The 16491-nt window shown below is 41.7% G+C and overlaps 1 protein-coding gene across 2 annotated transcripts in view; it reads right to left on the minus strand.

Moving 5' to 3' along the window:
• Window positions 1–2373: 2373 nt before the first annotated feature.
• The window catches only part of ASH1L (ash1 (absent, small, or homeotic)-like (Drosophila)), a 251011-nt gene continuing 236893 nt past the window's right edge, over window positions 2374–16491 (minus strand). For both annotated transcript variants that reach the window (XM_011928346.1, XM_011928345.1), the window contains exons 18-28: window positions 16261–16315; window positions 16046–16178; window positions 14365–14613; window positions 13099–13185; window positions 10888–10978; window positions 10309–10447; window positions 10022–10194; window positions 8675–8841; window positions 6419–6459; window positions 5201–5502; window positions 2374–4862 (exon numbers count right to left, since the gene is read on the minus strand). In XM_011928346.1, coding sequence (XP_011783736.1) covers window positions 4771–4862; window positions 5201–5502; window positions 6419–6459; window positions 8675–8841; window positions 10022–10194; window positions 10309–10447; window positions 10888–10978; window positions 13099–13185; window positions 14365–14613; window positions 16046–16178; window positions 16261–16315 — 1529 coding nt within the window. In that variant the 3' untranslated portion in view covers window positions 2374–4770. The remainder of the gene's footprint in view (window positions 4863–5200; window positions 5503–6418; window positions 6460–8674; window positions 8842–10021; window positions 10195–10308; window positions 10448–10887; window positions 10979–13098; window positions 13186–14364; window positions 14614–16045; window positions 16179–16260; window positions 16316–16491) is intronic.

Consider the following 16491-nt stretch of genomic DNA (forward strand, 5'->3'; position numbering starts at 1 on the left):
CCAGCTACTTGGGAGGCTGAGGCAGGAGAATGGTGTAAACCCGGGAGGCGGAGCTTGCAGTGAGCTGAGATCCGGCCACTGCACTCCAGCCTGGGCAACAGAGCCAGACTCCGTCTCAAAAAAAAAAAAAAAAAGGAACAATTGCAATAGTTCCAAAGGTCAAAAATTAAAGAAAAGCATCAGGGCGCGGTGCCTCATGCCTGTAATCGCAGCACTTTGGGAGGCTGAGGTGGATGGATCACCTGAGGTCAGGAGTTTGAGACCAGCCTGACCGACATGGAGAAACCCCATCTCTACGAAAAATACAAAATTAGCTGGGCACAGTGGCACATGCCTGTAATCCCAGCTATCTGGGGGGCTGAGGCAGGAGAATTGCTTGAACCTGGGAGGCAGAGGTGGTGGTGAGCCGCGATCGCCCCACTGCACTCCAGCCTGGGCAACAAGAGCAAAACTGTCTCAAAAAAAAAAAAAAAGAAAAAATTAAAGATAATCTCAAAAAAATGTAACAGTAACATATTGTTTTTGCAGTCATGAAGAAACCATTATGTAACAGTAGGGCCCTCTGATCTCATCTTGAACCTCAAGTCCTTATAGGTGTAGAGATTGAACTGTTGGAGTAAGCTGTCTTGCTACTTCTGAGCAACTGTACTCTAGCTGAACTCCCAGCCTAAATGTTTAACTTATGTCTGGGACAAAGTTTTGGTAGGCTTTTCAGTTATCTGCAGGAATGAGTTTATCTTCCTTAATTAGTAGGGTCACTTTGTCTACTTATGACACTTTTCTATTTGTGGAGGAGTACACAGACTTTGGAGTTCTGGCTCCAACCCTAGTTACTGGGTGACCTTTGGCAAGTTACTTAACCTTCCTGAGCTTCAGTTTTCACTCTTAGAAAATGGGAATAACTTTAGAGGGTTATTATGAAGATTAACTGTGTGATCTTGGGCAAGTTACCTAAATTGTCTTTTGCTTCAATTTCCTCATAAAATTGGAATTTGGTACCCCACAAAGGGTTTTTGTGAGGATTAATAAACAAATATATGGAAACTGCTTATGACAGAAATGGTCTAACACACAGTGGCCTAAAAAAACGTAGCCTAAAGTTATATATTGCCAGCCTCAGTGGTTGTTGCTGAGAATTAATGAGATGATGATGCATGTGTGTACCAAGGATGGAGATGTAGAAGAGCATGGCATGGTTTTTTGTTTCTGTTTTTTGAGACCTTAGGTGATCTGCCTGCATGGCATGTTTAAGAAATAGCTGGGGCCAGGTGTGGTGGCTCAGGCCTGTAATCCCAGCACTCTGGGAGGTGGAGGTGGGCGGATCACTTGCGGTCAGGAGTTCGAGACCAGCCTGGCCAATATGGTGAAACTCCTGTCTCTACTAAAATACAAAAAAAATTAGCTGGGCATGGTGGTTGGTGCCTATAATCCCAGCTACTTGGGAGGCTGAGGCAGGAGAATCCCTTGAACCCAGGAGGCAGAGGTTGCAGTGAGCCAAGGCTGCACCACTGGGTGCAGCCTGGGGTGAGAGCGAGACTCCATCTCAAAAAAAAAAAAAGAAAAGAAAAGAAACAGCTGGGCAGCTGTGGTGGCTCATGCCTGTAGTCCCAGAACTTTGGGAGGCTGAGGTGACTGGATCACTTGAGCCCAAGAATTTGAGACTAGCTTGGGCAACACAGGGAGACCCCTGTCTCTACAAAAAATAAAAACATTAGCCAGGCGTGGTGGTGTGCCCCTCTAGTCCTAGCAACTCAGGAGGCTGAGTCGGGAGGATTGCTGGAGCCCAGGAGGTTGAGGAGGTTGAGGTTGTAGTGAGCTGTAATGCATCACTGCACTCTGGACAGGGCAACACAGTGAGACCTTGTCTCAAAAACAAAAAAAAAAAAGAAATAAAAAAACCCCCAAAAACCAACAAAACAGTTGGACTAGCTTGGGCATATAGTGAAACCCTGTCTGCGCAAAAAGTACAAGAATTAGCCAGGCATGGTGGTGCATGCCTGTAGTTCCAGCTACTTGGGAGGCTGAGGCAGAAGGCTCATTTGAGTCCGAGATGTGGAGGTTGCAGTGAGCTGAGATTGTGCCATTGCATTCCAGCTTGGGTAACAGGGAGACTCTGTCTCAAAAATAAAAAACAAAAAAGCAACTGGACATTTGGTGTGTGTTGTTATTGTGCTGATTGATTAGGCTGGGTCCAGACTAGAAAGATCCTAGTACTGACTTTATCCAGTAGTCAACAGCAGTGAGTGTGCTCATGTGCAGCCTAGCATGTTTATGATGTTGTTTCAGAAAGATCCCCTTGGAAACAGGATGAAGTTGTTCTTGGAAGATAAATGGGGGATAAGAAGGAGGAAAAAAATAGCAAGCTCATCAGTCCACAGTTAGGAAAAGTTTTTTCCATTTAATACTAGACTTTCAAGGATTGAGATGCAAGCTTTGTATGCAATTACATCCAATGTTAAAATTGGTAATACATAATTTACAAAGATTAACATCAAAACAATCATCTATTTAGATATGCTTTTGTAAAAAGGAAATATATTAGCAGCATTTATATTTTCCGCAATCACACAGCCTACAGACATGCAGACTAACTCTGTATCTATTTGCAGTGATGTAGTGCTTTGCCCCGCATTTCAAACACCAAAACCCGCCTGGCAGCTGGGGGGTTCTTTTTATTTCGTTATTATAAAATAACTGAAAAATAAAAAAAGGCATTAATTTCTACACCAGTAAGAAAAAACAAGTTTTTGCACTTACCTAACATTTGATTGTCTAAAAAACATTTCAGTTTTTTTTTTAGTCTTTCAACAAAAGAAAGATAAAATGACAGAGCGTAGTGTCTTTTGCTTCTGTTCTCGCATTTTACAAAGTTTTTTTTCTTTTTCATCTTTTTTAAAATTTTAGTGTTTAACACTATAAAGGAAACATTGAATTTTAATCTCTTTCTTGTCATTTTCTCGCTTTTGACTAAAAGGAGACCCCCAAAGTGCCCCTAGTCCCACCTCCCTCCCACCCACTCCCTGCAATGAAAAACAAAAGAAACCACTCAAACGGGCTTGGACATGCGATTTTTCCAGCTCCACATGTGAGTATCTTATACCCAGGTCTCTTAGTAATGTACAGTGCTTCTCTACAGTAAGAAAATACTCCAAACTATTTTCTTAATTCTCTTTTTTTCTTTAATAAAATATTTATTTTGCTTTTTTTCTCTGCTCAAGGGGATCATTGGCATCCCCTATCTCTTTTGTTTTTTCCTCAAGAATGACACAGAAAGGGGAAAAAGAAAAAAATATTCAATGGAATGGAAGGTGGTCATTGTGTCTACCTAAACGAGTCAGAGCATCGTCACCATAGGGGGAAATGTACAATCAGGACAGCATTGGTCCAATATTAGAAAAAAGTAATGGGGACATGTTTACTATTGTATTGCTTACCAATCACGCAGCAGGTGTGTGTGTGTGTGTGTATATATACACACACACACACACACATACACACACATATATACACACACACACACACACAACTTGGCACATTTAAAAACCATCTTTTCTCTTATAAGAACATCTAAAACATATATGCATATGTATGTCTGAAAAGACAACAAAGCTTTTTAAATTTTATTTTTAAAGAGACAGTATAGTCTGGTAACTTCTGGTCAAGAGAGTAGGAAGGAAGGAGACACCCTGGATATACCTCCTGATGTCATTCAGGAGGGTGAGGGAAGATGGGACTAGGGGTGAAGAGAAATACACCGTCTCTTTAAGAAAGGGACATTGAAAACTGTACAATTAAGAAAACAAGAGTAGTGTTTTCAATTGATAATCTATACTCACAACAAATACTCTGATAGGTGAATACTGCTGAACAGTTTATGTAGTGACTTTTGTTGCCGGGGTGGGTTTAGAGTTCTTTTTATGTAGGTTTTTAAATGATTTTGTTTTGAACTGAATCTCCATTTGCACAGCACAGCAGACACACAAGAACTACAGCGCATTAAAAACAGCATGTGTGCTGGCGGGGGCCTGGCTTTCTCATTAGAAAAAAATATGTCCGACAGGTTATGAAGGGTAAAACAAAAATAATTGCAAGAACTACCATGCCCTTCTGACCCCATGGGGGCCTTCCCTATCCCATGATTCCATTTTGGGGAGTAGAGGTAGGGAGGGGGGCAGCAGTTACAAGTGCTTTGAGCTGTCAACTCACATTTTATTTTGACCTGGTTGGGCAAGAAAGGAGAGAGAAACTTCCCTAGTCAGGTATCTGGGAAGAAGCCCCAGCTACTGTTTCTGTTTAAGGTCTCTGGGGTAGCTCTTGGAGCCAATAGAGAATAGACGGGGTAGGAATAGGGTCCTGGTCCTATTCCTTTGGATTCTGAGTTATGCCTGGGTATAGGAAGTAGCTTCTTAGCAATGCCTGTGGGATCTGAGGATGACAGAAAAACTTAAGCTGTGGGGAGGGGCAAATGCTATAAAGTACCAGTAGGTTCTGGTCATCAGTGTGGTTCTCCCTCCTCTCTACATTAACCCTTAAGGTGAAGCAATGGAGAGGAAAATTAATTAACCTGAACTGTCTTGGACAGAACCCCTTCCTCTCCCTCTCCACTAGCTCCAAGGCTTATTAAGTACCTAATGTCAACAACATGGCCCCATTCCCCTTGCCCGGACAGACCCTTCCCACCCCGGTCTATACCCAGAGAGCAGGAGGCAGGACTGATTAGCTTATCAGTCCACTGGATCCCAGATGCTTGAGGTTCTCATTCTTTGAGGGTCACTTTCGAAAGCTGTTTTCTGGGATGAACAAAGTACGCCTTCGCAGTTTCCTGCCTGATCCTTCCTCCAGCAAGTAGGTCACATCAATGGCTGAAAACAGAACCAAAAAGGCTCATCAAATACCACTCTCCTACTCCTTATTCCAGATTTGAGCTCTAAGGAGAGCACAGGAACTCAATGATTCCTTTTCTGACCTATAAGCAATTTAGACCATCCTCCAGCCCTACATGAAAAAGGTGGTTCTTTAGAGGAGATCATCTCACCTTCCAGTTTCACTCCCAAGATATAACTAAAAGCAAGCCTATGAAAGAACTATACCATTTTCTTAGAATATTTTGGATGCTGAACCAGTAATTACAATTTTTTTTTCCATTCCCTCTCATTTCGCATTTATCTTAAACCCTAGATATGAACCTGATTATTCTTACCATTTTTTCCAGGGATTTTTTCAAGGAGATTGAGCAAGATCTGGTTGAGTCGTTCCCGTTGGTTATGCCGTCGTTCCTCAGGGGTACAGGTTGATTGGGGTTCTTGACTACTTTCCTCTGTTTTTTTTTCACCCTCACTGACGTTAGCGGTGGCCCCCTCCCGTTCTGGCTCCTCCAGGCTGGGTATCTCACTGGCTGTTTGCTCTTGACGGGCTAGAACCTCTTCAATCAAGGGTAGAGCATCATCCTCCTGGCCCAAGTCTTTTAGGGGTGGCTTTGAGCGCTCAGACTTCCAGGATGATCTGCCAGAAGGATATTTGAATTTAGTGCAAGACACTTGAGGAGGAAAAGGGGATGAAGGGAAGGAGGTCTCAGGATGGCTTGAGATCCTGGAGTCCAGCAGTTAGAGCTTGAGGTAAGAAACTTGACTCTCATTTTTGCTTTATTATTATTTGAACAAATCACTACCTTTACTTGAAATTTAATTTTATTTGTAAAATTCAACTTTTATTATTTCTCTTAGGAATATGCACAAATGATATAGAAATCCATAAAATATACAAGGGCTAATAAAATTGCTTAGCTGGTTCTAAATGACTGCTTCATGACTAGAAAAGTATGGCACAACCCTGTGATGCCAATAATCCAACTACAATAATAAATATTTAAATGGAATTTTAAATTTTCCTGCTTCCCTTTTTCACCTCAATAGTCTAATATTTTCTCCCTTATGGTAAGCTATTGGTGTAGGTAAAGCAGTTGTTATGCCCCCATTCAAAAGATGAGGAGACTGAAGAAAAAGCCTTCTGTCATCTTTCTTCAGGAATAATCCTCACGTACAAAATAAGCAAAAATGAACCCACAGTTCATACCTCAGTGAAAACTGTACTCGCTACATCTGTTCCTTGACAGAGGCACCAAGAGCTGATATACCTTGAGGTAATGGGGAAAGCTCACAAACATCTAAAAGAAACTTTTCTGAGTCTGGAGTTCTGTTTTAAATCTCTGCACATCTCTCTGTTGCTCCAACTAAGGCTCCATAATGGGACCACATCTACTGAAGTTTAGTTCTTCCATAGTGCTAGCGCTATCCTGGGCTATTCTGCAGAGAATACCCAGTCCTAGAAGTGGAGCTGAGTGGGTAGTTGTTTGTTTTCTTGCTCCATTCAAGCTCTTGGTCAATCCCTTAGGATCCTCCTATCCCCCCATAGGACTTACCGTCCTCCATTCCTCTTGTAGTTGTCTGGGACGTAATGAGGCTGCAGATAAGAAAAGGAAGAGGTAAGCATATTGTAGAAGCTGGGAAAGCTAGCTCTCCTCTGGGGCCACTCAGGATAAGGAACATAGTAGAGCAGTAGACAACTTGGGTGACTTTAAGATGAGAAATCTAGTACTTCTATTAATATGTAGGCCACAATGATTATCAGCATTTTGTGCTCCCAGGATGACAATGGGAGGGATAAGTGCACGATTTTCTCTACTCCGTTTCACCTTTTAAATATAGTCATAGGTTGCTTAACAATGGGGATATGTTCTGAGAAATATGTCGTCAGGTGATCTGACTGTTATGTAAACATCATAAAGTGTCCTTACACAAACCTAGATAGTATAGCCTACTATACACCTAAGCTATTTAGTATAGCCTATTGCTCCTAGGCTACAGGCCTATACATACAGCACAGTACTGTACTGAATACTATAGGTAGTTGTAATACAATGTTAAGTATTGTGTACCTAAACACAGAAAAGGTAATACATTGCCTTATGTTATGACAGCTATGACATCACTAGATGACAGGACAGAATTCTTCAGCTCCATTATAATCTTATGGGATCACTGTTGCATACGCAGTCCAATGTTGACTGAAACATGTTGCACATGACTGTAGTTAAGGTTGGGGTTTCAAAGCTAATCAGTAAGCTATTGATTGAGCAAGCAAGACCAAATAAGTCTTGATGTGAGAAAAGACCTGGTGGCAGGCAGAGAATGCAAAAGACAGTTTGGAAAATTATTTCTTTTTCTTTCCTTTTTTTTTTTTTTTGAGCTGAAGTCTCGCCCTGTCGCCAGGCTGGAGTGCAGTGGCGTAATCTTGGCTCACTGCAATCTCTGCCTCTGGGTTCAAGCAACTCTTCTGCCTCAGTCTCCTGAGTAACTGGGATTACAGGCGCGCACCACCACGCCTGGCTAATTTTTGTATTTTTAATAGAGATGAGGTTTCACCATGTCGGCCAGGCTGGTCTCAATCTCCTGACTTTGTGATCCACCTGCCTTGGCCTCCCAAAGTTCTGGGATTACAGGCGTGGGCCACCGTGCCCGGCTCTGGTTAGATTATTTCTAGGGATTCCAGGGTGACAGCTATGAATTTTGACAGGCCCACTAAAAGAAGACTCAAAATGAGGAGCTCAGCCGGGGTTTTATTAAAGCAAACAGATGAATGGATGATCAAAATCTTTATGGAATGATGAATGACAAAACATATAACTGGCACATGGTTCTCAACAATTTGAAAGAAAAAATACACAGGACAAAGTCTGAAAATGAAAATGTTAAAAATGGTTATTTTCTGGAGAGTGGAGAATATACATAACTTTTTTCCTCTTAATGCTTCTATACTTAATTTTTTTTTTTTTTTTTGAGACAGAGTCTCTGTCACTCAGGCTGGAGTGCAGTGGCATAATTGGCTCACTGTAACCTCAAACTCCTGGGCTCAAGTGATCCTCCTGCCTTGGTCTCCCAAAGTTTTGAGATTACACACATGAGTCACCATGATGTTTACACAATAAACATCACCACCACAAATTTTATTTGTTTTGTTATTGTTTTGTTTTGAGATGGAGTCTCACTCTGTCACCCAAGTTGGAGTGCAACGGCGTGATCTCTGCTCACTACAACCTCCGCCTTCCGGGTTCAAGTGATTCTCCTGCCTCAGCCTCCTGAATAGCTGGGATTACAGGTGCACGCCACCACACCTGGCTAATTTTTGTATTTTTAGTAGAGACAGGGTTTCACCATGTTCACAAACTTTATATAATGATCATGTCTTCCATTTTTAATGCAGGCATAAAAAGAAAAAGCACTGAATTATTTTCTGTGAAGCTTCTTCTTTTATAGGTGTGTTCTCAATGAGAGGAAAAAAAGGAGTTTTTCAGGGTTCTTACTTCTTAAAATGATGGGTGTGAAAGACAAAATAAAACAAAAACCTACAGAGGTAGGACTTGCCAGCAAAGATTAAACAGACGAAAGAGAAAAGAGGAAAGGTATAACACTATAATCAACAATTTTCTGAGATACAGTCTATATGAGGAAATGTACTTATGCTGTTCAAATGTCCCAAATAGAGACAGAGATTTCCAGAGTTTGGGATGGAATTTGGATGAAGAAGCAGAGAGCTACGTGAAGATTTTCGCTCAGTGAATTTCATGCATGAACCAGATTGTCCTAACGTGTAGTGTTAAGGAAGGAAGGAGACTCACCGAGAAATCTTTTTTGGGAGTGAGCTTCTTGGGGAAGTGATCAAAAGCATAGGGTTTGGTGCAGACAGGATAGCGGTTCCGGTGGATCTTGTAAAACAGGTGTGCTGACTTGTCAAGCCGATAATCACAGATGTACACATCTTGCTCCTTCACTCCTTTGGGTCTCCCTATGGGTCCAACCAGTGTTAAGGAAGCCTATTTCCCCATTTCTCCCCCTGAGCTGCCCAAAGACCCCATACACACCAATGGGAGAGCAGCTAGACCCTTAAAACCCTACATGGTAGCTAAAGAGGTAGGGCAACTAAGCATTTGGTAGTTGTTGGACAAAGAGTTCTCAGACACTAGTGTCAACAAAAGATAAAGTAAATATACAGCAGAATGGATGGAAATAAACCAGAAATGTAAACTGAGTACTGCAGGGATGTGTGAGGGAGTATTTTGAGGGAAAAACAGAGCAGGTTACGGGGGAGTTACAAGAAAAGAATAGAGGTATAAATTTGAGGGAAGCACATAAATGAATGCTTTTTAACTGAGACAAGGAGGACTCATCAGCATCACAGAACTGCAAGCAGTCTGTCAATTTTGGAATAGAATACATATTCTTTTAGACTATTTTGCTACGGTTCTGAGAGAACAGTCTGGGCAACTGAACTCTGCTAATAATGACAAATAACATATATTGAGCTTTTACTCTAAACCATAAACTAGGCTGAGTGCTTTTGTAGATTATTTTGTATAATCTGTTAAGAATTCTTTAAAATATTTATTTTCAATGGGAAATTGATACTTAGATTAAGTAAATTCCCCAAGGAAACATAGATAAAATGTGGTGGAGCTGGAATTTGAAATTAGAACACAGTATTAAGAAAATTAACTAAATTTAATAAAAAAGAATAAATGTTTATTGAGTACAAAGCACTAGGTAAAAGAAAGGAAAAATATAGTATAGCTCTCTGAAGTGTCATAGCTAACCTTGGAGAATCTTTCATCATATACAGACAACAAGAATGGGGTGGGCAATGAACAGGAGACATGAGGTCATTGAGGTCACTTTTTTTTTTTTGAGGCAGGGTCTCATTCTGTTGCATAGGTTGGAGTGCAGTGGTGCAATCTTGGCTTACTGCAATCTCTGCCTCCCAGGCTTAGCAATTCTCGCAGAAGCTGGGACTACAGGCCCACACCGCCATGCCTGGCTATAGAGGCAGAGTTTTGTCATGTTGGCCAGGCTGGTCTCAAACTCCTGGGTTTAAGCAATCTGCCTGCCTCAGCCTCCCACACTGCTGGGATTACTGGCATGAGCCACTGTGCTTGGCCGAGGTCATTTTTTAAGTAGCCCAGATCACCTACCTTTACAATACGTATAAAGGTCCAACACACAGCAGGTCCCCACTACAGCCTCCAAAGGAATGATCTCATACAGTGGCACCCGAAATAGTTCATTATGATAGAACCGACGGGATGGAGAGTGGTGTGTTTCGTGGGGACGGAAATAATGATGACCAAAGGCAAATCGTTCCTCTCTAAAAAAGGAAAAGTGAGAAGGGAGAGGTTTAACTGATTAGCAAGATCCTAGTGAACATTCAGCTCCGCTGGTACAGCATAGCTGGAAAAAAGGACAGGACCTCAGCACATACTTTTCATTCTTCCAAAGCTTCTCAATGCGAAAAATGTCAAGTTTATCTCGGTTAATGTGAGATAACAGTCGATAGGACTGACGGACCGGGTGGCCATCAGGGGTGCGCCGACTATCCCTCATCAGATACACACAGTCACCTAGGAAGACCCAGAACACAGAAGAAACATAAAATGATTCTTGTATGAATTCTGTTAGGCATCTGTTTATTTGACTCAGGATCTACATAGAACTCATAATCTGAAACAGTATAAATACAGAGAGCTAAAAGCAGCAGTGTTAAGTAATGATAATCAATTCTAGACTACGACAATAATATAAGGGAGGCATTCTATTTCTTGAGCTTCCTGTGTGTTTTTCCAGTCTTAAAATTAGCTTTATAACATGTCTATCATTTCAAATTAGTATTATTTGGTGGAGTGGTGATACATGTAAGCACAAGGACTGCAGATATAAAAACTTACATTTTATTGCTATTCAAGGCCATATGGAGACAATGACTATGAAGGAGACAGCAGAGACTTCCTACTATTCAGAAAGGTTACCTCTGACAAGTAGGGTTAGCTCCTGTAATACATACCCTGACGAAGCAGCAAGTCATCTCGGAGCAAACAGATGAAGTAGACACAGCCAGGTTGGGCATAGTGGGGCCGAGGGATCATGGGAACCTCCTGATAGGAGTAGAAAGCCAATGTATAAGGGCTGGAATTACTACATTCAGCTTACTTATTTCTCTTCAGGAGAGAAAAAGAACTAAAACCTAGAATTCTCAATCAATCAAAACTTACTGTTTAGTCATTTCAATATACCACAGATATACAAAAAAGATGAAAGCAACTACAGTTGTTAAACCTGGAAAAGCGAAGGTAGAGGACAAAACTGATAGGCTAAGTATCTCAATCTATGTTTTATGAAGCACTAATTGTGTAGTTGCTCTATGTAATCTAGGGGCCATATGAAAATGTGTTAAGGGAGACTAATTATTACAATGATTGGGGTATGCTACTGGGTCCAGGGTCCAAGGAAGCCAAACATTCTGAAATGCATCCATCACAATAAGAACTATGCACCTAAACATGACAACAGCAACACTGTTAAGAAATACTGCTTAAATCTCTTCTTTTTAAAAAGTGATTTGCCCAAAATCACACATATAAAGATAGCTGAGCCAAGCCAAGAACCACTTAATGACTTAGGCAAGCCACCCACCCTCTCTCCTATGAAGTGAGCCTAACACTAACCTTTGCTGATTCTGAGTCCAGTGCTCTTCTCACTTAAACCACTGTCTAACATAAATGACATTAAGAATACCAAGTTCTGGATTCTGTAAGCTATTCCTTTCATGGACATCTGATAGTGTTTATAAAAACCTCAGTTTTGTTTGTTTTTTTTTGAAACGGAGTCTTGCTCTGTCGCCAGGTTGGGGTACAGTGGTGCAATCTTGGCTCACTGCAACTTCCGCCTCCAGATTCAAGTGATTCTCCTGCTTCAGCCCCCCGAGTAGCTGGGACTACAGGCATGCAACACCACGCCCAGCTAGTTTTTGTATTTTTAGTAGAGATGGGGTTTCACCATGTTGGCCAGGTTAGTCTTTTTTTTTTTTTTTTTTTGAGACTGAGTCTCACTCTGTTACCCAGGCTAGAGTGCAGTGGCATGATCTTGGCTCACTGCAACCTCTGCCGCCCAGGTTCAAGTGATTCTCCTGCCTCAGACTCCCAAATAGCTGGGATTACAGGCACCTGCCACTGCACCTGGCTAATTTTTTTTTGTAGTTTTAGTAGAGACGGGGTTTCACCATATTGGCCAGGCTGGTCTTGAACTCCTGACCTCGTGATCCACTGGCCTCGGCCTCTGAAAGTGCTGGGATTGCAGCTGTGAGCCACTGCGCCCGGCCGAGGATGGTCTTGATCTCTTGACCTTGTGATCTGCCCGCCTCGGCCTCCCAAAATGCTGGGATTATAGGCCTGAGCCATCATGCCCAGCCTTTTTCTTTTTTTTTGAGACGGAGTCTTGCTCTGTTGCCTAGGCTAGAGCGCAGTGGTGTGATCTCAGCTCACTGCAACCTCCACCTTCCGGGTTCAAGCGATTCTTCAACCTCAGACTCCTGAGTAGCTGGGATTACAGGCACATACCGCCACTGTGCCTGGCTAAGTTTTGAATTTTTAGTAGAGATGGGGTTTCACCATCTTGGCCAGGCTGGTCTCGAACTCCAGACCTCACGATCCACCACGCCCGGCCTGTTTTTTTTTTTTTTTTTAAGAGATGGAGTCTCGTTCTTCGCCCAGGCTGGAGTACACTGGCGTGATCTCGACTCACTGCAACACCTGCCTCCAGGTTTCTAGCAATTCTTCTGCCTCAGCCGCCCAAGTACCTGAGACTACAGGCGCATGCCACCACGCCTGGCTAATTTTTTTTTTGTATTTTAGTAGAGACGGGGTTTCACCATGTTGCCCAGGCTGGTCTCGAACTCCTGAGCTCAGGCAATCCATCCACCTTAGCCTCCCAATGTGCTAGGAGTACAGGCATGAGTGACCGTGCCTGGCCAAAAACCTTAGTTTTATATAGTGCCATTCCTTCCACAGATTTCTAAGTATATTATTTTCTCTCTGATCATACTCCTGAAATAGGGAAGAACAGAATTATGACCCTTATTGTAAAGTTTAAGAAGCCAAGGCCCAGAGAGGCTGAACAACTTATTAAAGGAAATTCTGCAAAGCAGGAGCAGGACAGGTAAGATACCATGTGCTACCTCTCCTACTTATAGATCAGAGTTTTATGAGGGGCAGCTTACCCTGTCCACAGGCCTTGGGTCACACTGCTCACAAAGGTAGTGCTCCACATCTGAGTTCACTCCCATACAATCACAGTGCTGCCATACCTGTAGAAAAACATACAGTTTGGGGGAACATGGAGGCTATGACTTACTGAGAGTGTCCTGGGAGCCCAGAATAAAAAATTAGCAATAGGTCAGGGTAAAGTAAAAGAGGAACTAAGTGATAACTGGGTGAATGAGAAATTGGAGATAAATGATAAAACAGGAGGAAAACAGAATAATGACTTTTCTGAGCAAAAGTATACAGATTGACTCATAATCTGTAGATCTGGGCAAATAAAATGGGGAGATGGAGAGAGAATAGGAAAACAAATGAATAGACTGCTAAACTATTACTAAGTAATTTAAGTAAATGCTATGGCTATTCTGAAAGGCTTTACAGCTACAAAATGTTTTTATTTACCCCTGTCTAACTTTATCCTCCCAACAATCCTATGTGTTACTTACAGCCACTTTACACATAAGGTTATGTGTTCAACATATATTAGTGGGGACACTAGGGCTCAAATTCAGGCTTTGACTCCTTCATCAGGAGCCCTATATGTATTAACATATTTCACTCTCTCAGAGGATTCATACTAATAGAGTATACTATCACTAATGATTCAAAAGGCAAAGCACTATATAAAATACTGTCATTCTCCTTGATCCAGATTATGTGAGAAGTGTACAGTGAAAAGTGGGCAGAAAAAAGGAAAGAGCCAGGTGTGGTGGCTCACGCCTGTAATCCCAACACTTTGGGAGGCCGAGGTGGGCAGATCACTTGAGCTCAGGAGTTCGAGACCAGCCTGGGCAACATGGTGAAACCCCATCTCTACAAAAAAAAATTAGCTGGGCATGGTGGCGCATGCCTGTAATCCCAGCTACTCGAGAGGCTGAGGTGGGAGGACTGCTTGAGCCTGGGAGGCAGAGGTTGCAGTGAGCTGAGATCGTGCCACTGCACTCCAGTGTGGGCGACACAGCAAGATCCTATCTTATAAACAAAACAAAAAAACAAGAAGAGAGGAGAGAAGGAAAGAAAAAGAAGGGAAGGATAAAGTGAAAGAAAGAGAGATAAAAGGAGAAAGGCAATATGGTAAACATAGAAACCTAACAGAAACCAAGGCTAAGTTACAGTTCATAAAAAGTCTTTCAAGCCAATCCAAAAGAGGCATGGACTTCTTCTTTGAATATGGTCACCATGCTCATCAGGACCAAGCTTCTGCTTCATTTCCTGACCCTCACCATGCACTTGTCACACTGGATCATGAGACCTTCATCCTTGTAGAGGCCACAGATACAGCGAATAACATCGTCGTCCTTCTCATGCCCATTCTCCTTTTCAGAGACTGAGGTCTCACTGCTGTCTGCCTCACTTGCTGTCTCTCCCACAATCTCATCGATCTGGGCTGATGCCTCATGCCGGGCATTGTAATAGGCCTTTCGTAGACGGCAAACATCTCTCCCAATTGGGGATTTACGCCCATAGTACTTCTGAAGAAAGCAAATAAAGAAATCATGTTTGGTCCCCTCAATTTGGCTTAATGATTTACCTGAAGAGGTAGCATGACTTTCTTTACCCTCCCATTTTGGTTAACAGATTTTCAATAGTATCAAATATACTGCCAGACAGTTGGTAACAACTTAAACTGAACTAAAATAAATTCAAGTTAGAATCTGCAAGTTATTTTTCCATTTGCTCAATTGACCTGTCATTCAATTCTGTCATGGACCTTCTTGTCCACAAGATCAAATACACAGAGATCATGAAATATGAATTAATGTCACAAGCATAATGTAGTATAGAAGTTCAACATACACCTTTGTCTTATGGATATCTGTGACAGGTCTATAGGTGTTGAATCTATGTGAAAGGTGGTTTTCAGTAGGAATAATGTTACAATTCGAGATTGCTCTAATTCTTCTCTCGCTTGTCTATTTTTCTTTCTCATTTCGTCTTTCAACTTCTATCATTCCTTTATCTAGTAGGCGCTTTTGTCTTCCAAACACCTCTCCAAGGTATGTCAAAATCACTGAATAATCTCCTCTCTTCTATGCACCATACAATAGTCCATCCTGTCCTTTAAATCAGTTCAAGGCCACTTTCTCTCCAATGAGCTTCAGCTATTCCATAATCTATCACTGTGATACTCCTCAATTCCATCCTCAAGATATATTACTGGCCAGGCGCCGTGGCTCACGCCTGTAATCCCAACACTCTGGAAGGCCAAGGTGGGCAGATCACCTGAGGTCAGGAGTTCAAGATCAGCCTGGCCAACATGCTGAAACCCTGTCTCTACTAAAAATACAAAATTAGCCAGGTGTGGTGGCAGGTGCCTGTAATCCTAGCTACTCAGGAGGCTGAAGCAGGAGAATTGCTTGAACCCAGGAGGTAGGCGGAGGTTGCAGTGAGCCGAGATCATGCCATTGCACTCCAGCCTGGGTGACAAGAGCAAGACTCTGTCTCATTAAAAAAAAAAAAAAAAAAATATATATATATATATATAAACACACACACATATACATACATACACACACATATATATAAAAAACATTTACCTACACATATTTCTGAATATTTCACATGTACTTATTTTGAGGAAAGAAACTACAGATATTAGTTAAATGTATTAAAATATCTATATAATGCAGTCATAAAGGTTTAACACTAAATTAGTTTTTTACAAAAATTATTTTTTTGAGGGGGAATGATTTAACCTTCCATTCTAGTCATATCAATGTCTTCATACATAGCCTTCTACAATATTTAGTATACTGTAACACATACCCCAAGGGTACTCAATAAAAATGACTGGCTTTTCCAACCAGAAATATGGCTGATAGAGGAGGATAAAAATCTGAAACTTCTATATGAATTCTCTTTAGAACAAACTTGTGAAATTTGTTTGAAGTCAGTGAAAAATACCTCAGCATTCCGAAAGACTTTGAGCATGTCAGCATCAAAAGCTTCCACTGTCTTATAGTAACCAATGAGGATCTGCTTCTCTATGGTGATAAGATCTAGGGGATCAGAGATCTTCTCGTAATAATCAGCATTCCTGGAACACAAAGCCAGGGTGTCAATCTGGCACACTTAGCACTTTTTAAAAACTCAGATGATTCCCACAAATGTGAACCTACTTTTTCTTTGGGGGAAGGTTCAAAAGTGGAGCTGCCAGTGCTTGCCGGGAAGAATCTGCAAAAGAATGTGAGGTTTAGTAGAAAGACTCTACCATACAAGGGAGGCAAGCATCTCCTAACTGGAAGAGGAGAATCCCTCAAATTAAAAGTGAGAGAAAAATCCAGGTCTTTTTTTTTTTTTTTTTTTGAGACAGAGTCTCACTCTTGTCGCCCAGGCTGGAGTGCAGTGGC

The sequence above is a fragment of the Colobus angolensis genome, unplaced genomic scaffold, assembly GCF_000951035.1.
Source record: "Colobus angolensis palliatus isolate OR3802 unplaced genomic scaffold, Cang.pa_1.0 Scaffold77, whole genome shotgun sequence".
Lineage (NCBI taxonomy): Eukaryota > Metazoa > Chordata > Mammalia > Primates > Cercopithecidae > Colobus > Colobus angolensis.